Source organism: Manis pentadactyla, chromosome 2 (genome assembly GCF_030020395.1).
Source record: "Manis pentadactyla isolate mManPen7 chromosome 2, mManPen7.hap1, whole genome shotgun sequence".
In the NCBI taxonomy this organism is placed as follows: domain Eukaryota; kingdom Metazoa; phylum Chordata; class Mammalia; order Pholidota; family Manidae; genus Manis; species Manis pentadactyla.
The window spans coordinates 109,101,579-109,125,232 of NC_080020.1; the positions used below are offsets into that span (position 1 = coordinate 109,101,579).

At 36.2% G+C, this 23,654-nt stretch overlaps 1 protein-coding gene across 2 annotated transcripts in view; it reads left to right on the forward strand.

Annotated features, from left to right (window-relative positions):
* TTC33 (tetratricopeptide repeat domain 33) overlaps window positions 1–22,452 on the forward strand; it is a 59,690-nt gene extending 37,238 nt beyond the window's left edge. For both annotated transcript variants that reach the window (XM_036910867.2, XM_036910868.2), the window contains exons 3-5: window positions 4,160–4,241; window positions 14,262–14,393; window positions 17,567–22,452. In XM_036910867.2, coding sequence (XP_036766762.1) covers window positions 4,160–4,241; window positions 14,262–14,393; window positions 17,567–17,920 — 568 coding nt within the window. In that variant the 3' untranslated portion in view covers window positions 17,921–22,452. The remainder of the gene's footprint in view (window positions 1–4,159; window positions 4,242–14,261; window positions 14,394–17,566) is intronic.
* The last annotated feature ends 1,202 nt before the right edge of the window (window positions 22,453–23,654 follow it).

The window sequence follows — 23,654 nt, forward strand, 5'->3', positions numbered from 1 at the left end:
AAGTAGAGCTTTTACGTGTGTGTGTGCATATATTTTGAAAACTATATTGAGGAGAGAGGAAATGAGAGGCTACTGCTTTGCTTGTGTTTCGTTGTAAGGATTTTTCCCCCTTTTATGTAAGACTAAAAATAAAATTTTTTAAATACAGTCCCAATTGTTAAATATGTAGGCTAGTTTCTAGGGGATTAAACAGCCTGAATATAATTTGTATTTTAGGTATAATCTTACATAGTTAAAGAGCATTAAAGTCATTTGAATTTTTGATTAGTATAACGATTACCCATTCTAATAACTAAACCAACTGGGAACTAAAATTTTGTTCCTTGTAGAGCTGTCAGGTCCTATTAACAGAAAATCTGAGGGGAAGTAATATAGACAAGAAAATGTACTATTTATTTCTACTCTCATTGACTTTTCCTTAAAGGAAATGAATGAGAATGATACCTTAAGTTATACAGCATTCCTCTTAAGGAATGAGGCTCCTTTCCAGTCAGTTTTACATCAAACATATGTGTATTACATTTACTCTCCAAAATATGACTTTGCTTCTTCAATAATTATTATTTGTGGCCCACTTCCTTCCAAAAGAGAAATGTAAAGGCCAAAAGGTAATTTTTTCCAGCCTTATTTATAGTTGACATATAATCTTGTGTAGTTTAAAGTGAGCAAGGTGATGATTTGATACATTATTTATTGTAAAATGATTATCACAGTAAGGTTAGTTAACACATCCATCACTTCATCTAATTACGTTTTTTTGGTGGTGGTTTAAGATTTACTCTCTAAATAACTTCCAAGTATATAACACAGTATTGTTAACTGTAGTCACCATGCTATTATACATTAGTGCCTGAGAACTTACTCATCTTATAACTGGAAGTTTATACCAAAGGATAATTTTTAATGCCTAACACTAGAGGATCCATTTGATGAATTTTGCATTAGCATAGTAGCAATCATCTTTAAGCATTATGCTGCAGTGAGAAGCGGTGTTTTAAAGACAGGAGAAAAATGTTGTGTGTGTGTGAGAGAGAGAGAATGATAGCACATTAAAATAAACTGGAAGAATACATACAATAAAATGTTAACTGTATTAACTACAGTTATCACTTTTGAGTGGTAAAATTGAGTGTCTTTAGTTTCTCCTTGTGTGTGTACATGCTTTCCTTTGTTTTCTGATTCTTCTCTATTTGTACACCCGTGAAACGATTTTTTGTATCAATACCATTATATTAAAACAAATGTCATTTATTCAGGTATAGAATACAGGGTAGACCTGATTTAAGAACACTTTGAGTTTTAAAAATATTGAATACCTAACAGAAGCCAACACTGTGTTTTTAGTTTTTCCATCTTAGGCTGCCTGAATAGATGTACATGTGCAGGTAAAGAAGAAAGAGGTCTCGCAGCATCTGCAAATCCTGCCTTTCTCCTCCTTACTTTCCTCTTCTATCCAAAAGCTGTGGTTTTTATCCCTGTAAGAGTCCGCCAGTGAAGCAGACTTTCTCATTCCTTCCTTCATCTCCTTTGCTAACCTGACTACCTGGTGGAAGTTTGTGCATCTTTTCTCTACCATCTTTCTTTTTCAAAAGTATGTTTTGCTTAAAGGAGGCTGCGTTATCTGGAGGGGCTGGGACAGGAAAGACTATAAGAATGTGTATAACCTTGCGCAGTTAGCACGTGAATCCAAGCAGAATGATCTGGTAGGTGATGACCCTATAGAAGCATCCAGTTAATTAATTCTGTGTAGCCAGTGGTATTTTGATAGACTAATTTGAAAAGATACCTTTAGTGGCTTACTTTGAAGTGCACTAGGCAGTTTCTAAGCTAATAGTAATGTGAATTGCCTTAAAAAAAAAACTGTGAGCCTCAGATTTCCATTCAGGGTAAGTAGGAGCTAACAGTTTAGCCACCCCATGTCTACCACCTGCTGAGCACAGAGCTTGTGTGGAGAACTGTGTACCAGCTACTCAGGCCTGTGCAGATCCGGGCAGAGCCTGACACTGTACAGACATGCTGGAGTACATGGAAAGCAGAATAACGCATGGAGCGCGGCAAGAGCATCTCTGAAAGAGGTGGAAGGAAGAGCACAGACAGCAGCCTGTGAGCCTGCATGTCTCCACTGTTATTTCCCACTTGGGGACTTGGGCTCTAGACAGATGTTTGAGTTTGACAAAAACCTTGATAGAGAACTAGTTTTCAGTTAGTGAAGCTCTTAGAGATTTGATTTATGCTATTAGAATATTGCTGATGCAGGCAGAGGCATGGAGAAACAGAGCATCATAGAAGCATATCCTAAAAACAAGGTGAATAATGGTCACACCATGTTTCAGATCATTGGTAGTTCCTAAAATTCAAGTAGTCTTCCACCCAAAGTTAAGCACAGTGTTCAAACAGATATTTTTGGGGGACTCAACAGAGCTCCTGCTAGGGAAGAAGATATTAACGGTGGTTGAGGCTGTAGTTCTGTAGCCATCTGTGCATATTCAGCTGTGGTTTGCCTGGAAACAGACTGCCAGCCTTTGTGGGTGAATCTTAGCCTTGGAGTTATATAGAACTGGCTACTATGAAGCAAGAGTCACTGCTATAACCAGCATGACACTCAGGCAGGCTTTGTAAAGTGTACTCCCGCTGTGTCCACTTCACCCCTGCTGCTGGTCATGGAGTTGGCTTTGTGGCAAAGATCCTAAGGTGGCTGAGTCCATCTGCCATTTGCTAGGATGGTGTAAGACCCTGGAAATGGTATTGCCTATTGGGATTATTTACTATTGAAAAGAGAGAGAATGTACTTTTTATTCAACTTTGTGTTTTCTACCAAAGTCTGCCTTTCTTTCATTAGTTCTCTGCTCTGTGCTTAAATAATAATCTGTGCAGATCATCCCTCATTTTGGTTGTTATGTTTTGTTTGGATCTTTACATATTAGGAAATGATGTGCAACAACACATACAGCAGAAAGGAAAGATTTGGAAAACAGGTAATAAGAAGTGATTCAAGGGATGATAGCACATGATAGGGCTTCATATACTTTGAAAGATACCAGCAGTTCATAACCTTGGTTTTTATTAGCATTACCTGGGGATCCTTTAAAACCTACATATGCCTGAGCCCTACTCCGAGAATTTGTTTTAATTGATCTGAGCAGGTACCAGGGTGTAACCAGGAATGAAACCTGGTGCATTATGTATTTTCTGACCTGGTACATTATGTATTTTCTGTTTAGCTCTAGAAATCAAAGCTAGTAGCATTGAGGGAAGAGTACAGGATAGAAAGTTTCAGCTTATTATAACAAAGAATGTTTTGGTAATTAGAACTTTTTCCTCCTGGAAATATTGAAGAATATATGAGTTAACTACTTGTGAAGGGTGCTGTGAAAATGACAGCTTTGGATAACATATAGAACTTAATGGTGCCTTGGTTTTACTTGGAAGACAGAGTGCTGCAGTGCTTTTTTGGCATGGAGTGTGCTAAGATCAGTTTGGGGAAGATTGAGTTTGAGGTGTCTGTGGGACATCTAGATGGAGATGTTAGTTGTCTGTATGGCTCCGGAGCTCAAAAGAGACTTGACTGGGAGGACATCATTGAAAAGTGGTAGTGGCAGTCACCATCTCTGCAGTGTTTTTCATTCATTTGACCCATTTCTTATAAGCTTACCATGTATTAATACTGATGAATAAGACAATTCCTGAGCTTATGAAATGCACAAAGAAACTTGTAACTGAAGAATCTTTACAGAATTACCAAGCAGCTTCTTAAATTGTTAACAGGGTCAGCTGGATTGCTTCAGTAGAGCCCATGATTGCAACTGGATTACGTAAACTCCTCAGTAAAGTCCTTTGTAATACATCTAACATGAATGACAACATATGCAGACATTGAGGTTGATGAAAAAAATGTTGGTGATTTCCCAGCTCAGAAAATAAAATGTTGGCAAAAGATTTCCAAGGTCTCTTTTATTTATATATTGCCTTTTTCTCTTTGGCTGTTCTTTTCCTTATCTCTTAATTTTTCCTGTTGTCATAATATTATTATTATCAGTTCTTGAATAGAGATATCTCTTAGTAAACAATTATTCTTTAGTATCTGATTGTAAAATGCAGTTATGTACTCTCAAAAGGATTTACTGAAAATATGATATAAATGTAACTTTAATAACCACAGATACCGAGAGGCAATTCAGAAGTGGGATGAAGCACTGCAGTTAACCCCAGATGATGCTACCTTGTATGAGATGAAATCACAGGTAATGTTTATGAAGAATTTCACTTTCATTATGGAATTGTAGTATGTTTATGTTTGTTTGGTGAGCAGTGATAAAGGAAAATAACATTTCCTTCTATTTTCTTTTTCAAATACAATTTGGGAGAAAGATATGTCACCATATTATTTATGGCTCTGCCTTATGCATAACATTAGAAATTCAGTTACTGTCATAAAACTGTTATTTCAACCTAACTATGTAAATATAGGTAGATGATTAGCTTTTAAAAAGTTACTGATAATTTTTTAAATAAATGAAATGAGTGTGCTCTCCTTGGAAATTAATTTTAATGGACTTAGTAATAACTTAGTTTCTTCAGAATGAGGAAGGACTGGATTCTGGATGATATGTTTCTGAAAATGGCCTAGTCCTTAGCAAGAGGTCAGAATAGACTCAGTTTATTAATAGTTTTAAAAAGTTGTATACTTTAAAACATATTTCTGATATTTGTAGGCAAGTCTATAAAGAAAACTTCTGAGCATTTGGATTAGGTTATCCAAAGGACTTTTAAAATCTCTAATGGAGCATTTAACATATTTTTGGCAGGGAATACTTGTAGTTTAGTCTTCATCTCTGCATACCTAATACATACGTTCCAGATGAACCATCTAACACATAGAGCACATTCTCTATCAGCTTTGACTTTTATTTATCCAGGACAAACCCAAATAAATTATTTCCACTGAATAAAGTGTTCCAGTTGGTTAATTCTTTAATTTTCAATCTTGATTATGTACAGGCATACCTTGGAGATATTGTGGTTCAGTTTCAGAACACCATAATAAAGCAAATACTGCAAAAGAGTGAGTTAAATCAATTTATTGGTTTCCCAGTACATAAAAGTTATGCTTACACTATACTGTAGTCTGTTAGTCTGTTAAACATGCAATAGCGTTATGTTTAAAAAAACAATGTATATATCTTAATTTTAAAAATATTGCTTAAAAATGCTTACCATCATCTGAGATTTCAGTGAGTCATAATCACTAGTCACAGATCACCATAACATTTAATAATAATGAAAAAGTTTGACATATTGCAAGAATTACCAAAATGTGACACAGAGACATGAAGGGAACAAATATTCTTGGAAAAATGGCACCAATAGACTTGCTTGACAGATGGTTGCCATAAACCTTCAGTTTGTAAAATTCAGTGTCTGCAAAGCACAATAAAGCATATCACAGTAAAACAAGGTATGCCTGTATATTAAAGGCTGAATTTGTGGTAAACTATGTGAAATGAGTTGTTTAATTTGGAACCTGATAATGTGGTTGTGTCACCAATCTTGTAAAATGTGAATGGTCCCAAAGATTATAGACAAAATCCAGTCTTTTCCCGTAGATTCATATGGAAGGTTCTGGAACTCCCTGATTTCTCTGTTTTTTTGGTTTTTTTGTTTTCTTTTCTGGTTTAAAGAACCTAGTTGTGGGGAGGCCTGTGGAGTGTTTGTTTAAATGATTTTTATAGCATGCAGGAAGATGTTGGACATCTTAAAATAAATATAGTTTAACAGTAAGACCTAGGGTCCCCTGAAAAAATAAGTGGAGTTGAGAGTTCAAATGGTTCTGTGCCACGAGCACTATAATATGACCACTGGTTTTGACCAGCTGGACAATAGGGCTCAGTAATTGGGAGGGAATAGTTTTTATTTTTATAGTTATTTCAGGGATAGGAAGAATATTAATTCCTGACCCTGAATGGTAGAGGAAGGGTTCAAAACCACTGAAATGCTGTATTTTTTTTTTTTTTTTTTAATAATTATTTTTTATTGAAGGGTAGTTGACACACAGTATTACATTACATGAGTTTCAAGTGTACAACACAGTGGTAGAACATTTATATACATAATTCTAGGTTCCAGCTATCACCCTACCAGGCTGTTACAATATCTTGACTATATTCCTTATGCTATAACTTACATCCCGGTTACTAATTTATTTTACCATTGGAAGTCTGTCCTTTTTTTTTTTTTTTTTTTTTTTTTTTTTGTGAGGGCATCTCTCATATTTATTGATCAAATGGTTGTTAACGACAATAAAATTCTGTATAGGGGAGTCAATGCTCAATGCACAATCATTATTCCACCCCAAGCCTAATTTTTGTCAGTCTCCAATCTTCTGAGGCATAACAAACAAGTTTTTACATGTAGAACAAATTCTTACATAATGAATAAGTTACATAGTGAACAGTACAAGGGCAGTCATCACAGAAACTTTCGGTTTTGCTCATGCATTATGAACTATAAACAGTCAGTTCAAATATGAATACTGATTTGGTTTTTATACTTGATTTATATGTGGATACCACATTTCTCTCTTTATTATTATTATTTTTAATAAAATGCTGAAGTGGTAGGTAGATACAAGATAAAGGTAGAAAACATAGTTTAGTGTTGTAAGAGAGCAAATGTAGATGATCAGGTGTGTGCCTGTAGACTATGTGTTAATCCAAGCTAGACCAGGGCAATAAAACATCCACGTATGCAGAAGATTTCTCTCAGAACGGGGGGGTGAGGTTCTAAGCCTCACCTCTGTTGATCCCCAATTTCTCACCTGATGGCCCCCCTGCGACTGTGCCTGTCTTAGGTTGTTCCTCCCTTGAGGAATCTTACCCGTCTCTGGCTAACCAGTCATCTTCCGGGGCCATACAGGGAAATGTGAAGTTGGTAAGTGAGAGAGAAGCCTTATTGTTTGAAAAAGTTAGCTTTTTACTTCTTTGCATATTTATGCCCTGTGGCTTCTATGCCCAGCATTTGTCTTGAGGTATCTTTACCACTTGGAAGAATTATGATACTTGGTAAATTTGATATGAGGCACGAATTCTATTTAAGGGTTGTAATTAGGAAGGAAGAAGAAAAGCTATAGAAGTAGCAGGTGGAAGAAAACATGGGAAGATTGATTATTTCTTTGACATATCTTCTTGTAGAGTAACTTCAGCATGTATAGGTTTTAAGCTACTACTTAAATTGCACATCCACATTAACATAATAGGAGTATAGTTACATAACCAAAGCATATCTGTAATTACCAGCCATCTGCAGTGAAACCAAGAAAACCAGTTAGGCACCTTAGGCATTGGTGAAAACTTATCTATGATATGGTGGATATTGTCCAAATGAACTTGAACAGTCTGAGAGAAATCAGACAAATTAAAACAACCCATTCCTGGGGACTGTTCACATGCCATATGTTCTTTTAACAATAAATAGTTTGTAGTTGTAAGACTTTGGAGCGCTACAATTTGCACTTCTCCAAATTCTTGGTTGAGTTCCAACAGTATAGATCCAGTCCAATTTTGTTGTTTTACTGTATGCACAGGCCAGCTTAGATATCTCCTTCCTCATTCCCATGGCAGGTCCAGGAACTGGTGGGATGAGTGCATCTACAACTGTAGCAGTGCGTGGATCTTTGTTGGGGTTTTTTCATGATCATCTTCTGGCATGAGTCTTCCAGAGGGTGCAGATGTTGGAAGTTCTTTTTCATATCGTATCTTAGTTCATTTTCGGGGTAGCCCAATTAGGCTTTGATCCTCTGTATAAACACAAACAGACCCTTTGCCTACACTTTTATATGCCCTTTATACCCTTGTGTAGAACTCGTTGGAGGTTACCACACAGGAACTGCCCTTTTTTTTTTTTTTTTTTTTTTTTTTGCTATCACTAATCTACACTTACATGACGAATATTATGTTTACTAGGCTCTCCCCTATACCAGGTCTCCCCTATAAACCCCTTTACAGTCAGTGTCCATCAGCATAGCAAAATGTTGTAGAATCACTACTTGCCTTCTCTGTGTTGTACAGCCCTCCCTTTTCTCCTACCCCCCCATGCATGTTAATCTTAATACCCCCCTACTTCTCCCCCCCTTATCCCTCCCTACCCACCCATCCTCCCCAGTCCCTTTCCCTTTGGTACCTGTTAGTCCATTCTTGAGTTCTGTGATTCTGCTGCTGTTTTGTTCCTTCAGTTTTTCCTTTGTTCTTATATTCCACAGATAAGTGAAATCATTTGGTATTTCTCTTTCTCCGCTTGGCTTGTTTCACTGAGCATAATACCCTCCAGCTCCATCCATGTTGCTGCAAATGATTGGATTTGCCCTTTTCTTATAGCTGAGTAGTATTCCATTGTGTATATGTACCACATCTTCTTTATCCATTCATCTATTGATGGACATTTAGGTTGCTTCCAATTCTTGGCTATTGTAAATAGTGCTGCAATAAACATAGGGGTGCATCTGTCTTTCTCAAACTTGATTGCTGCATTCTTAGGGTAAATTCCTAGGAGTGGAATTCCTGGGTCAAATGGTAAGTCTGTTTTGAGCATTTTGATGTACCTCCATACTGCTTTCCACAATGGTTGAACTAACTTACATTCCCACCAGCAGTGTAGGAGGGTTCCCCTTTCTCCACAGCCTCGCCAACATTTGTTGTTGTTTGTCTTTTGGATGGCAGCCATCCTTACTGGTGTGAGGTGATACCTCATTGTAGTTTTAATTTGCATTTCTCTGATAATTAGCGATGTGGAGCATCTTTTCATGTGTCTGTTGGCCATCTGTATTTCCTTTTTGGAGAACTGTCTGTTCAGTTCCTCTGCCCATTTTTTAATTGGGTTATTTGTTTTTTGTTTGTTGAGGCGTGAGAGCTCCTTATATATTCTGGACGTCAAGCCTTTATCGGATGTGTCATTTTCAAATATATTCTCCCATACTGTAGGGATCCTTCTTGTTCTATTGATGGTGTCTTTTGCTGTACAGAAGCTTTTCAGCTTAATATAGTCCCACTTACTCATTTTTGCTGTTGTTTTCCTTGCCCGGGGAGATATGTTCAAGAAGAGGTCACTCATGTTTATGTCTAAGAGGTTTTCGCCTATGTTTTCTTCCAAGAGTTTAATGGTTTCATGGCTTACATTCAGGTCTTTGATCCATTTTGAGTTTACTTTTGTATATGGGGTTAGACAATGGTCCAGTTTCATTCTCCTACATGTAGCTGTCCAGTTTTGCCAGCACCACCTGTTGAAGAGACTGTCATTTCGCCATTGTATGTCCATGGCTCCTTTATCAAATATTAATTGACCATATATGTCTGGGTTAATGTCTGGATTCTCTAGTCTGTTCCATTGGTCTGTGGCTCTGCTCTTGTGCCAGTACCAAATTGTCTTGATTACTATGGCTTTATAGTAGAGCTTGAAGTTGGGGAGTGAGATCCCCCCTACTTTATTCTTCTTTCTCAGGATTGCTTTGGCTATTCGGGGTCTTTGGTGTTTCCATATGAATTTTTGAATTATTTGTTCCAGTTCATTGAAGAATGTTGCTGGTAGTTTCATAGGGATTGCATCAAATCTGTATATTGCTTTGGGCAGGATGGCCATTTTAACGATATTAATTCTTCCTAGCCACGAGCATGGGATGAGTTTCCATCTGTTAGTGTCCCCTTTAATTTCTCTTAAGAGTGACTTGTAGTTTTCAGAGTATAAGTCTTTCACTTCTTTGGTTAGGTTTATTCCTAGGTATTTTATTTTTTTTGATGCAATTGTGAATGGAGTTGTTTTCCTGATTTCTCTCTCTGTTGGTTCATTGTTAGTATATAGGAAAGCCACAGATTTCTGTGTGTTGATTTTGTATCCTGCAACTTTGCTGTATTCCGATATCAGTTCTAGTAGTTTTGGGGTGGAGTCTTTAGGGTTTTTTATGTACAGTATCATGTCATCTGCAAATAGTGACAGTTTAACTTCTTCTTTACCAATCTGGATTCCTTGTATTTCTTTATTTTGTCTGATTGCCGTGGCTAGGACCTCCAGTACTATGTTAAATAACAGTGGAGAGAGTGGGCATCCCTGTCTAGTTCCCGATCTCAGAGGAAATGCTTTCAGCTTCTCGCTGTTCAATATAATGTTGGCTGTGGGTTTATCATAGATGGCCTTTATTATGTTGAGGTACTTGCCCTCTATTCCCATTTTGCTGAGAGTTTTTAACATGAATGGATGTTGAACTTTGTCAAATGCTTTTTCAGCATCTATGGAGATGATCATGTGGTTTTTGTCTTTCTTTTTGTTGATGTGGTGGATGATGTTGATGGACTTTCTAATGTTGTACCATCCTTGCATCCCTGGGATGACTCCCACTTGGTCATGGTGTATGATCCTTTTGATGTATTTTTGAATTTGGTTTGCTAATATTTTGTTGAGTATTTTTGCATCTACGTTCATCAGGGATATTGGTCTGTAGTTTTCTTTTTTGGTGGGGTCTTTGCCTGGTTTTGGTATTAGGGTGATGTTAGCTTCATAGAATGAGTTTGGGAGTATCCCCTCCTCCTCTATTTTTTGGAAAACTTTAAGGAGAATGGGTATTATGTCTTCCCTGTATGTCTGATAAAATTCCGAGGTAAATCCATCTGGCCCGGGGGTTTTGTTCTTTGGTAGTTTTTTTGATTACCTCTTCAATTTCGTTGCTGGTAATTGGTCTGTTTAGATTTTCTGTTTCTTCCTGGGTCAATCTTGGAAGGTTATATTTTTCTAGGAAGTTGTCCATTTCTCCTAGGTTTCCAAGCTTGTTAGCATATAGGTTTTCATAGTATTCTCCAATAATTCTTTGCATTTCCGTGGGGTCCGTCGTGATTTTTCCTTTCTCGTTTCTGATACTGTTGATTTGTGTTGACTCTCTTTTCTTCTTAATAAGTCTGGCTAGAGGCTTATCTATTTTGTTTATTTTCTCGAAGAACCAGCTCTTGGTTTCATTGATTTTTGCTATTGTTTTATTCTTCTCAATTTTATTTATTTCTTCTCTGATCTTTATTATGTCCCTCCTTCTGCTGACCTTAGGCCTCATCTGTTCTTCTTTTTCCAATTTCGATAATTGTGACATTAGACCATTCATTTGGGATTGCTCTTCCTTTTTTAAATATGCTTGGATTGCTATATACTTTCCTCTTAAGACTGCTTTTGCTGTGTCCCACAGAAGTTGGGGCTTAGTGTTGTTGTTGTCATTTGTTTCCATATATTGCTGGATCTCCATTTTGATTTGGTCATTGATCCATTGATTATTTAGGAGCGTGTTGTTAAGCCTCCATGTGTTCGTGAGCCTCTTTGCTTTCTTTGTACAGTTTATTTCTAGTTTTATGCCTTTGTGGTCTGAAAAGTTGGTTGGTAGGATTTCAATCTTTTGGAATTTTCTGAGGCTCTTTTTGTGGCCTAGTATGTGGTCTATTCTGGAGAATGTTCCATGTGCACTTGAGAAGAATGTATATCCCCCTGCTTTTGGATATAGAGTTCTATAGATGTGTATTAGGTCCATCTGCTCTACTGTGTTGTTCAGTGCTTCCGTGTCCTTACTTATTTTCTGCCCAGTGGATCTATCCTTTGGGGTGAGTGGTGTGTTGAAGTCTCCTAGAATGAATGCATTGCAGTCTATATCCCCCTTTAGTTCTGTTAGTATTTGTTTCACATATGCTGGTGCTCCTGTGTTGGGTGCATATATATTTAGAATGGTTATATCCTCTTGATTGACTGAGCCCTTTATCATTATGTAGTGTCCTTCTTTATCTCTTGTTACTTTCTTTGTTTTGAAGTCTATTTTGTCTGATATTAGTACTGCAACCCCTGCTTTCTTCTCACTGTTGTTTGCTTGAAATATGTTTTTCCATCCCTTGACTTTTAGTCTGTACATGTCTTTGGGTTTGAGGTGAGTTTCTTGTAAGCAGCATATAGATGGGTCTTGCTTTTTTATCCATTCTGTTACTCTGTGTCTTTTGATTGGTGCATTCAACCCATTAACATTTAGGGTGACTATTGAAAGATATGTACTTATTGCCATTGCAGGCTTTAAATTCGTGGTTACCAAAGGTTCAAGGTTAGCCTCTTTAGTATCTTACTGCCTAACTTAGCTCGCTTATTGAGCTGTTATATACACTGTCTGGAGATTCTTTTCTTCTCTCCCTTCTTGTTCCTCCTCCTCGATTCTTCATATGTTGGGTGTTTTTTGCTGTGCTCCTTCTAGGAGTGCTCCCATCTAGAGCAGTCCCTGTAAGATGTTCTGTAGAGGTGGTTTGTGGAAAGCAAATTCCCTCAGCTTTTGTTTGTCTGGGAATTGTTTAATCCCACCGTCATATTTGAATGATAGTCGTGCTGGATACAGTATCCTTGGTTCAAGGCCCTTCTGTTTCATTGTATTAAATATATCATGCCATTCTCTTCTGGCCTGTAGGGTTTCTGTTGAGAAATCTGACGTTAGCCTGATGGGTTTCCCTTTATAGGTGACCTTTTTCTCTCTAGCTGCCTTTAACACTCTTTCCTTGTCCTTGATCTTTGCCATTTTAATTATTATGTGTCTTGGTGTTGCCCTTCTTGGATCCTTTCTGTTGGGGGTTCTGTGTATTTCCGTGGTCTGTTTGATTACTTCCTCCCCCAGTGTGGGGAAGTTTTCAGCAATTATTTCTTCTAAGATACTTTCCATCTCTTTGCCTCTCTCTTCTTCTTCTGGGACCCCTATAATACGGATATTGCTCCTTTTAGATTGGTCACACAGTTCTCTTAATATTGTTTCATTCCTGGAGATCCTTTTGTCTCTCTCTATGTCAGCTTCTATGCGTTCCTGTTCTCTGATTTCAATTCCATCAATGGCCTCTTGCATTCTATCCATTCTGCTTATAAACCCTTCCAGAGTTTGTTTCATTTCTGCGATCTCCTTTCTGGCATCTGTGATCTCTTTCCGGACTTCATCCCATTTTTCTTGCGTATTTCTCTGCATCTCTGTCAGCATGTTTATGATTCTTATTTTGAATTCTTTGTCAGGAAGACTGGTTAGGTCTGTCTCCTTCTCTGGTGTTGTCTCTGTGATCTTTGTCTGCCTGTAGCTTTGCCTTTTCATGGTGATAGGAATAGTCTGCAGAACTGGGACGAGTGACGGCTGGAAGGACTTCCTTTCTTGTTGGTTTGTGGCCCTCCTCTCCTGGGAGAACAGCGGCCTCTAGTGGCTTGTGCTGCGCAGCTGCGCGCAGACAGGGTTTCTGCTTCCTGCCCGGCTGCTATGGAGTTAATCTCCGCTGTTGCTGTGGGCGTGGCCTGGCTCGGGCAGCTACTCCAAAATGGTGGAGTCGCGTTGGAGCAGGAGCTGCTGGGAGGCTATTTATCTCCGTAAGGGGCCTCCCTGCTCCCTGCAGCCCAGGGGTTAGGGTGCCCAGAGATCCCGGATTCCCTACCTCTGGATTAAGTGGCCCGCCCTGCCCCTTTAAGACTTCCAAAAAGCACCCGCCAAAACAAAACAACGACCACAAAAAAAAACAAGAAAAAAAATTTTTTTAATTAAAAAAAAAAAAAAAGGTGGTCGTTCGTTTTTCTTTATTCTCCGGTGCCAGCCTCAGGCCTCTGCTCACCGGTCTTTCTGCCCTGTTTCCCTAATATTGGGGTCCCTGTCCCTTTAAGACTTCCAAAAAGCGCTCGCCAAAACAAAGCAGCAAAAAAGCAAAAAAAAAAAAAATGGTCGCGCGCTTTTCTTATGTCCTCTGTCGCCCAGCCTCCAGTGCCTGCTCACTGTTCTTGCTGCCCTGTTTTCCCAGTATCGAGGGCCCTGCACTCTGGCCCGGATGGCTGGGGCTGGGTGTTCGGCAGCCCTGGGCTCCGTCTCCCTCCCGCTCTGCCTGCTCTTCTCCCGCCGGGAGCTGGGGGGAGGGGCGCTCGGCTCCCGCGGGGCCGGGGCTTGTATCTTACCCCCTTCGCGAGGCGCTGGGTTCTCTCAGGTGTGGATGTGGTCTGGATATTGTCCTGTGTCCTCTGGTCTTTATTCTAGGAAGGGTTGTCTTTGTTATTTTTTCATAGATATATGTTGTTTTGGGAGGAGATTTCCGCTGCTCTACTCACGCCGCCATCTTCCGCCCCCTGAAATGCTGTATTTACCACACTAAAAAAAATATTTTTTTAAATGAAAAGGTTTGTTTACATGTAGTTATCCATTAGTAGTTTGCTGGTTTATGAATATTACTGACAGGTTTTGTTTCTTCTCTTTGGTCTAGGTGCTAATGTCTCTTCATGAAATGTTCCCAGCAGTACATGCAGCAGAAATGGCTGTCCAGAGAAATCCACATTCATGGGAGTCTTGGCAAACTTTGGGACGTGCTCAGCTTGGATTAGGAGAGATAGTCCTGGTAAAGAAGTCAGATTATTATAATGATGAAATTTTATTTTGACATATTTTTGATCAGCTGGACTGAAAAATAAATAGCCTTTTATCAAATCTATGCAAAAAATAAGTAGCAAATTACCTCTTAAAGATATTAATCCATAAACACAAATCTAAGTCATTACCAAACATTATAAACAATTATGTGAGGGTCAGAGTATTTTTCAGGTATTTGGCATCATGAAGATTAAAAAAAAAATTAACATAGAACATTGGCATTTGGTTAGCCTTATTAAATAAAAATTAAGCAACTTTTAGGTTAATTCTTTGTAACATTAAATTTATCACATTATAAAGTAGTATCAGTATCATTGTGGAGATGGAACCAACTAATAGATTATTATGTAGGGGAAGGAAGAAAGTAGAATATGGGACAGTAAGGATGATAGATAAATTTATTTATTTATTTTACTTAAAAAAAATTAAAGTATCATTGGTATAAGTCTTATATTTGTTTCAAGTATACAATACAGCAGTTCAGCAGTTACCCCTATTATTAAATCCTCACCCCCACTAGTGTAGTTACTATCTGTCAACATAGGAAGATGATACAGAATCATTCACTATATATTCTCTGCTGTACTACTGTCCCCATGACTGACTTATATTATGATCGAGTGAGAATTTTTGTGCCATTTTATCCCCTTCACCTTCCCCAACCCCTCCCTCATGGTGACCACCAGTCACTTCTCTGTGTCTTTGAGTCTACTGTTGTTTTATTCATTTTGTTTTTTTGTTTTTATATTCCACAAGTGAAAAATGATGACAAATATTTAGACTGCAAAGTTGCTAGGCTTAGTGAGGGAAAAATGGGGAAAGGGCAGAGGCTTATGAAAATGAAATACTCATTGTGTAAAGTTTACTGTAACTTGGTACTTTATGTATTTCTCAACTTGGCTGGACTATACCTTGTAAGTTGCAGAGGCTAAAAAGGTAAGAGTTAACTGTGAGAATTATTAAGTAAATTAAGGTGTTTTTTTTGTGTGTGGCTTTATTGACCTTTTACAGTTAAAAATGAATAAAAATTTTTAAGTTTCTTTGAAGGCTAATAAAATTACTGGTAAACCCTTAATTTAACATTCCTAACAATGGCGTTAGTAAGTTGTAGATAACTTAGATTTTTCTGGTGTTCTTATAAATATATCATTTCTATTTACAAAAAAAGGTGCTTGTCAAATTCTCAGAAGTAAGGAATTTTGGTGAGAAAATGAGTGGTAACTTAAAAATGATAATCAGAAATTCACAAATTTTCACAGATATGAAGAGAGATTTGTAGCACTGGAAATCACAGTGACTCTAGTAATCATATTACAGTGGGAAAAAAGAAATTCAAGGTATTTCATTTTCTAACAGATCACCAGGAAAGCAACAAAAACTTAATCATACAATACTTTTTTCCCTTTTCTCCTTTATTAAAACTTACGAATCACTGTCTCTCTACCTCTGAGTGTCTATAGTATTGGAAAAAGTAGAACGTAATATTTGACAAGATTTTTCTATAAAGAAAGAAAATATACTGCAGGTGAGACAAGAGAAATACTTTGAATCAACAAATAAAAATAAAATTATTTAATATTTTGAGGTTTTTGAATAAGAAAACCAGTTCAGCTGTTTTTCTTCTGTTGATATGGTTCTGTCCATTAATATTGTGAAATTCTTAGAGGAATTAAAAGTTTTATTTCTTTAATTTTTTATTGTAAATTTTAGGGCTCTACTTGTAAAAACCTAAATTTGTAATTTTTATGTATATGATTTTTTTTGAAATACTGAAATGGTTAAATAATGACTTTATTCAAAATGTCATAATGAAGGGATACTGTCAAAAATCTATTGAAAGCAAGCTAAAATTTCTATCAACTAGCAATTCTTACTATATATACATTTGGAGTAAAACATAAGAAAATACATAGGTAAATAGAACAGGTAGTAAATTAAAAGTCAATGGTTGGGTATGGCTCTATGAATATTTAGATTTTTATGCAGAGTTGGATGTGTATGTTGGACAGTAATTATAGGCTAAGTTTGTTCTTCATTTTCTTAATTCTTTGATGTGTTATTTTTTTTACCTTGAAATCTTGCTTCTTTTTTTAATAAGACATTTATCACTATGAACTTCCCTCTTGATTCTGCTTTTGTTGCATCCCATGTTTTAGTATGTTGTATTTTCATTTTTGTTTATCTCAAGATATTTTCTAATTTTCCTTCTGATTTCTTCTTTGACTCATTGATTATTCAGGAGTATATTGTTTGATTTCCACATATTTGTGAATTTTCCATTTTCCTTCTGCTATTGATTTCTAGTTTTATTCCACCCTAGTCCGAAAAATACCTGGTATGATTTCAGTCTTCTTAAATTTGTTAAGATTTCTTTGTGACCCAACATGAGATCTATCCACCTAACATGTGGTTTTCCTGGAAAATGGTCTATGTGTGCTTGAGAACAGTTTTATTCTGCTGCTGTTGGGTGGGTGAAATGTTCTGTGTATATCTGCTAGGTACCTGATCTACAGTGTTCAAGTCCTGTTTCCTTATTGCTGTTCTTTTTGGATGTTCTATCCATTATTGAAAGTGGTGTATTGAAGTCTGCTACTGTTAGTTTATTGCCGTCTATTTCTCCCTTCAGTTCTGTTTATATATTTAGTATTCTGATGCATATATAATTGTTATATCTTTCTAGGGAAGTTATCCTTTTATCATTATATAATGTTTTTCTTTGTCTCTTGTGACACTTGGTGCATGTTAGTATATTAAGATTTGAGCTCTTGGCTTTGAAGGTGTGCATTTCTGGTACATTCCCCAATATCGTTTAGCCCAGGAATCCCCAGATTCATATATTTGCTGGTCTGAAGAAGCTGAGCAAATGTATTTGCTTGACTTGAGTACCTCTATTTTAATGTACTTTTAGTCTTCATCAGCAATTTGTCAGTCACTTTCTCACACATCTTTAACTTAATCATGATTATGGTGAAACATAATCATCATCCAGGGTTAGGGCACAGTCCTAGCCACACTCTTGCATTCTAATATGTTTTTTAAAAAGATATACACATATACACAGAGATATTGTGGATTATATTAAATACACTCACTTTTTATAAAACAAAGCAAACAAAAAATTCTGACCCTTTTTTTCTCTAGGCAATTCGAAGTTTTCAAGTAGCCCTTCACATCTATCCAATGAACCCTGAAATATGGAAAGAAGACCTTTGTTGGGCAAGAACACTCCAGGAGCAGCAGAGGGTTGCACAGAGTATTAGACCATGTGAAGTACCAGCAGAAGTAACACATTTCTCACCGAAGTCAATTCCTGACTATGACTTTGAAAGTGATGAGATTGTTGCTGTTTGTGCCGCTATTGCTGAAAAACAGAAGACAGTTTCAGCAAATAAAACCATGGTTATTGTGTCAGCTTCTGGGGCTGTAGAGACTGTTACTGAGAAGGAAGATGGTGCTACATCACCAGATGGCTCTGTTTTTATCAAAGCCCGATGAAGCATGGCAGAAATTATTTGAATCTGTCTTTTTGATTGCCACTTCAGGTATTAGGTGTACGGCTATTTACTCTGGAGAAACGTGGCAAAACTCTCATTTGAAAAAAAGTTTTTCAGATGAGGCATATCAAAACTAAATGGTAGAATTACCGTATAGTGTTTGGATTATGTTTTGATAAGTTATGATTTAAACTTCTTAAGATTAGAATTCTGAGTACCATAGTTTTGATTAATAAACTTAATCCTAAGGTATAAGTGAATACATTTTAAAAACAACTTGAAAAGTGAATTCTCAAATAGTGAATAACCTCATGGCCAGTGTAATTAAAATGTTGACTCTTTGATTTTTGTTTTATGATAAAGGATTTCAGTTATTTCCTTCTTTCCTAGAAACATACTGCTTCTTACTATTCACTCTTCTGTTTTTCTTGTTTTATTAGAGTAAACCTGTAATGTACTCTTACTTTTTGACGTTTATTTTGATTCAAAGTGGTCATTTGGTTATATATGGAGTCCTTGAAAATTCTTCTGAAAATGCATGCAGATATGTACATTCTGAACATTTTCTGGAGTTTCTCTTAATTCTGATTACATTTTGACTTTAAAATTATTATAGCAGTGGTAGTTGCTTCCTTCAGTATTAGATGTGTGAAGTACTGATAAATGTCAGAATGATGGTTTTATTTTTTTAGTTGTTGAAGTAGATAGAGTAGTCCTTCTCACAAGTGAGTCATTTTCAAGATGTGCATTTTTAAAATTAATGGCTTCTAGGTATGTCATAACAGGTTACACTGTTATGTTGTCCCAAATGAAAGCAGTATTTTCTTATCCTTATCTTTAAAAGCTTAAAAAACCCTGAAAATAACTATCTCTTGATTATAACTTTACAGCTGATGGTTTGGAATTCCTTTCCTAGATAACTTTTTTAGAAGTACTCAGTTAAATGAGAAATCATCACAATTTTGAAGAGCTAAAGTATATCTTTCTAAAAATAAAAAAAGTAGGGATGTTATTATTAAAGTACCAATGAGTGAATAACTCTGGCACAGCATATATACATACTGAAGTGTGACTTGTGGAATGATCCCATGTGTAGAGAAGGATACATTTGAAGAAATCTTTCCATTGAAAGGCCACAGCTGCATTCACAAATCAATACTGTCATTGTTATTGTGAATTATTATTTTTATACTACATATATTATAGTACAAGTATATAGAACTGCTGGGTACTGTTACTTAATGATACTCAGAAAGCTATTATTTGTGAAAAATTAATTTTATCTTTGTTAAAGATGAATAAGCCACTTTATTTTAAGAAAATTTACCACATCCTATTGGAGCATGTGAGTAATGGTCTACATTTTTCTGAGATGATTTTAAAAGTTTTTCATTTAGTGGAATGCTTACCTTTTTTTCAGAGTTGGAAAAGGTAGCACTTGTCGTGAATAGTATATTTTTTTCCCCGAAGTTGTATCAGAAAGTTAGCTCTGGTTAGAGAAGTTAGTTTTAGAGTGATACAAAAAATAAATATCATAGTTTATTTTGTTTAATAAAGAATAGTCTTAAAGGGTAGCTAGTTGGGTATTAAGTGAGCACTCACCATTTGGTATGTTGATTTGAGTGAGGGGCATGTGTTTTTTGTGCAATTTGTTATAAATAGTTTTGTCTGTGTTTTAAAGATTTGCCTCTTATTTTGTGTTGCGAGTTTTTGAAAAATTGGATGTATTTATTTAATTTTTTTCTTAACATGAAAATAAAATATGTAAAGCACCTTGTGTGGTGTCTCACATAGGAAGAACTCAGTAAATTTTAGTTATTTCTATGAAGAGCTTGAATTAGTTTGGAGATATTTAACCTAAGTTTCTTTTGATTTTAAGAAAGGGGGAGAACTGTATAATTTTTTCCTTATCTAAAATTGAGAAGTCACTACTTCTGATAATAGAGGACAGATGGTTGTCAGTTGGGGCTTATTCTTGGCATAAGGTCTATATGCCTCAAACCCAGAAGAGGTAGCCACTAACTTCTGTTAAAGAACTTAGTGTTTCCTCTGTATTGACATTGGTAGGCTAGATTAGTCTCTTCTTTACTCAGCTATAAGGTATAAGCTGGAAAAGAAAAAGGAAAAAGGAATTACAGAGAGAAAAAGGTAGCTCATTTCTCCAGGCCCCAAAAGATGCTTAGCTAACACTTTTCTATGCATGAAGAGAAAAACGCACACATTGTTTCATAAGGATGTGCATACTAACACACAGACATTGACTAAGCTTGTTAACTGTAATAACAAGTCCCTTTGAATCTGAAAGAAAACAATGTTCATGATAGTGATAAAATTAAAGATGTTTAATACACCTTCTGAAGCAACACTAATTTTAAATACTAAAATTATATTAAATATAATTTATATTATTCTTGTTTGAAAATTGTATGGTGTTGACATTCATTAGTTGGAACACAACACATCCAAGCCATGCCTGATAATTTGAGAATCACATATTATTGTCTAGACAACAGGTTCTCAGATTATACAGTATTTATCCTAAATGTGCTGACAAATATTACAAAAGCACTGAAAAGTCATGCAATGTAGAGATCACAGAACCTCGGTTGACTGCAATTGGGTTCTATGTACAAAATTTCATGTAGAGGTCTTAGTATAAAAGTTGATGTTACATGGCAAAACTGTAATGAAGACTTAGATAACAAATGCTTTGTCTCAGGAAGCTAGAGTTCCCATGATTATCACTGACCAGTATAGCCTTTTCAATTGGAAAATTATGCTTTATGTAATGTCAAAAGCTTGTTTCACTGCCTTTTCCAGCAGTAAGAATATTGTCAATGCTTTTTAAAATTTCAGTCTTTGTGACTCAGAAGCCATTCCGAATTGACTCTGGGCAGGCCATTCTGAGCTTTGTTTTCATGACATACAATCTAAATGAGTTGCAAGTTGACCTAAGAACCATAGTTCCATAACTATCTTCCAATCAATGGGATATTAAGTATGTTTTTTTCTGAGAGATTTTTATTAAACTGATGGTGTACTTTATAATGAACACCATTTTAGGATATAGAAGGAATGTGTTTTTTTAAAACCCATATTACAACACAAAAAATTTATAAATGACTTACTCATTACCAAAGTAAATAAAATGAAATATGTCACTTAGTCACTTGCAGTTAAATATGCATACTTAAATGAAAGAGAAGGGATGACTAGTGTACCATGCATGAATTGTGCCTTAATGTATGTTGTATGTGGACTTCACCTATTTGTATGCTAAGGTGGAAGAAGGGTTGAGAAATGCTGTGTACACTTTGTTGGGAAGGCAGAGGGTGGGGATAGCTTCCTTTCACAGTGCTTCTGTGGACATCCATTAACCAAGAAATCCTGGTCTCTCCCCTTCCTCTTCCCTCTCACCTCCCCAGGAGAGGGAGTTGAGGATGAAGAACTGGACATGCAAGGTCCTTTCTCCCCTTTTTCTTGGATTTGTCATGCCTGCAGAGAACCTATGTTGTGTTCTCTTGTCAGACCTGTAAGCTTTGTAGTGAAAGCTTTTTGCCTCTGCAAGAGGAGACCTGTGGTCATGCAGACTGTCCATGCCTCGGTGAGCTGGTCTGTCTGGTTCTGGGTTCAATAGTAGTTGGCCATTGTTGGCATGTCCTCTAACCTTGATTTTTTAGGTAGTAAATCTGGCATAATTAAATCTCCATCTGCCTGTCCCTTTCTGTCTCCCTAGTGCCTCAGAAATCAGGAGGAGACAAAGGGTATTAGTTTATGACTCCTCAACCCCAACAAAAATTACTGCAGATTATATTTCAAAGTAAGCATGAGACAAACATCGAATTGGGAAATTTCTTCAAATCATGGAAATTCTATTGCAAATAGGTAATGTTAATTACAAGGGAACATGTAAACATTAGTTTAGGTATTTAAAACGTCTACCAACTTGGAATTGTGATAGACTACAATAATTGGAAGGAAAGAATGTGAAAATTGTCATACCCTCTGCCCACCCTGTCCACTTCCTTAAGAGTATAATTTACTTAAAATAAAGTGCAGCCATTATAAGTTCACAGTTTGAGGAGGTTTGGCAAATGTGAACAACCATGCAATCACCACTACTATCCAGATGTAGAATATTTACTTAGATCACTCAAAAAATTCTCTAATGCTCATTTGCAGTCAGCTTCCCTCCACCCCAAAAACCAGCACTATTCAACTACTGATCTGCTTTCTGTGACTACAGATTAGATTTGACTTTTGTAAAATTTCAAGTAAGTACATCATACAATATGTACTCCGTGTCTGATATTTTTTGTTCAGCGTAACACTTTTGAAATCCACCTCTGTTGAGATTCATCCATGCTACTATATAATCAGTAATTGTGTTCCTTTTTATTGCTGAGTATTATTCTGTTGTTTGGATATTCCACAATTAGTAGTTATTCATGTCTGTTGATGGATATCTAGCTTGTTGAACATCTAAATTTTGATCTGTTATGAATAAAGTTGCATATACTTATGTCACAAGTCTATATGTGGATATTTGTTTTCATTTGGGTAAATACCTGGGGATGGAATTGCTGAGTCTTATGGTAAGTATATGTGTAACTTTAGAGGAAACTCTGAAACTTTTCCAAACTTTTTTGTACTGTTTCAGTTTTATATACTGGTCAGTGTTTTGGTATTGTCATTGTGTTTCATTTTAGCCACTTTAGTGGATGTGTAGTATACCTCCTGGTGGGTTCCTGATGATGTTGAGCATCTTTTCATATCCTTATTTCACATTTGTATACCTTCTTTTGGGAAGTGCTTGTTCAAATATTTTGCCCATTTTTTTAATATGAGTTACTAAGTTGTAAGAATTTTTTCTGTATTCTGGATAAAAATCCTTTATGAGATATATGATGTATTGTGAATACTTTGTCCCCATTTGTGGCTTGTCTTTTGGTTGATGATATCTTTCAAAGAAGTTTTTAATTTTGATTAAGTCTTATTTATATATTTCTTTTAAGGTTGTGCTTTTTGTGTGCTGAGAAATCTGTGCTTACTCCAAGATCAGAACGATTTTCTATGTTTTCTGCTAGAAGGTTTACACTTTTAGCTTTTATCTTTAACTCTGTGATCCATTTCAAATTAATATTTTATGTGTGGTTTGAGGAAAAGGTTGAGGTTTGTTTTTTAAATACTCAGTTCTTTAAGCACTATTTGTTGAAAACACTATTCTTTTTCTTTGAAATGCCTTGGCATCTTTGTTGAAAATCAGTGCATCATGTATTTGAGGGTCTGTGTTCTGTATTCTTTTACACTGATCTATATGTCTATTCTTATGCCAATACTACATTGTCTTGTTGCTGTACTTAGTCTTAAAAATTAGTGTGATTTTTTTCCAACATTGTTCTCCACCCTGTCAGTTGTTCAGCTATTCTAGTTTCTTTGCCCTTCCATATACATTTTAGACTCAGCTTGTCTGTTGACATGCAAGAGTGCTGAGATTTTTATTGGAATTAGGTTGAATTTATAAATCAGTTTGGGAAGAATTGCCATCTTACTAATATCTGCCTTTAAATCCATTGTCCTGGCATAACTCTCATTGTTTTAAGTCTCTAGTTTCTATTCATAATGTTTTTTAGTTTTCTATAGATGTCTTACCCATATTTTTTTGTTTACCCTTAAATATTTCATATTTTTGATGTTATTATAAGTGTTTTTAAATTTCATTTTCCAATTTGATT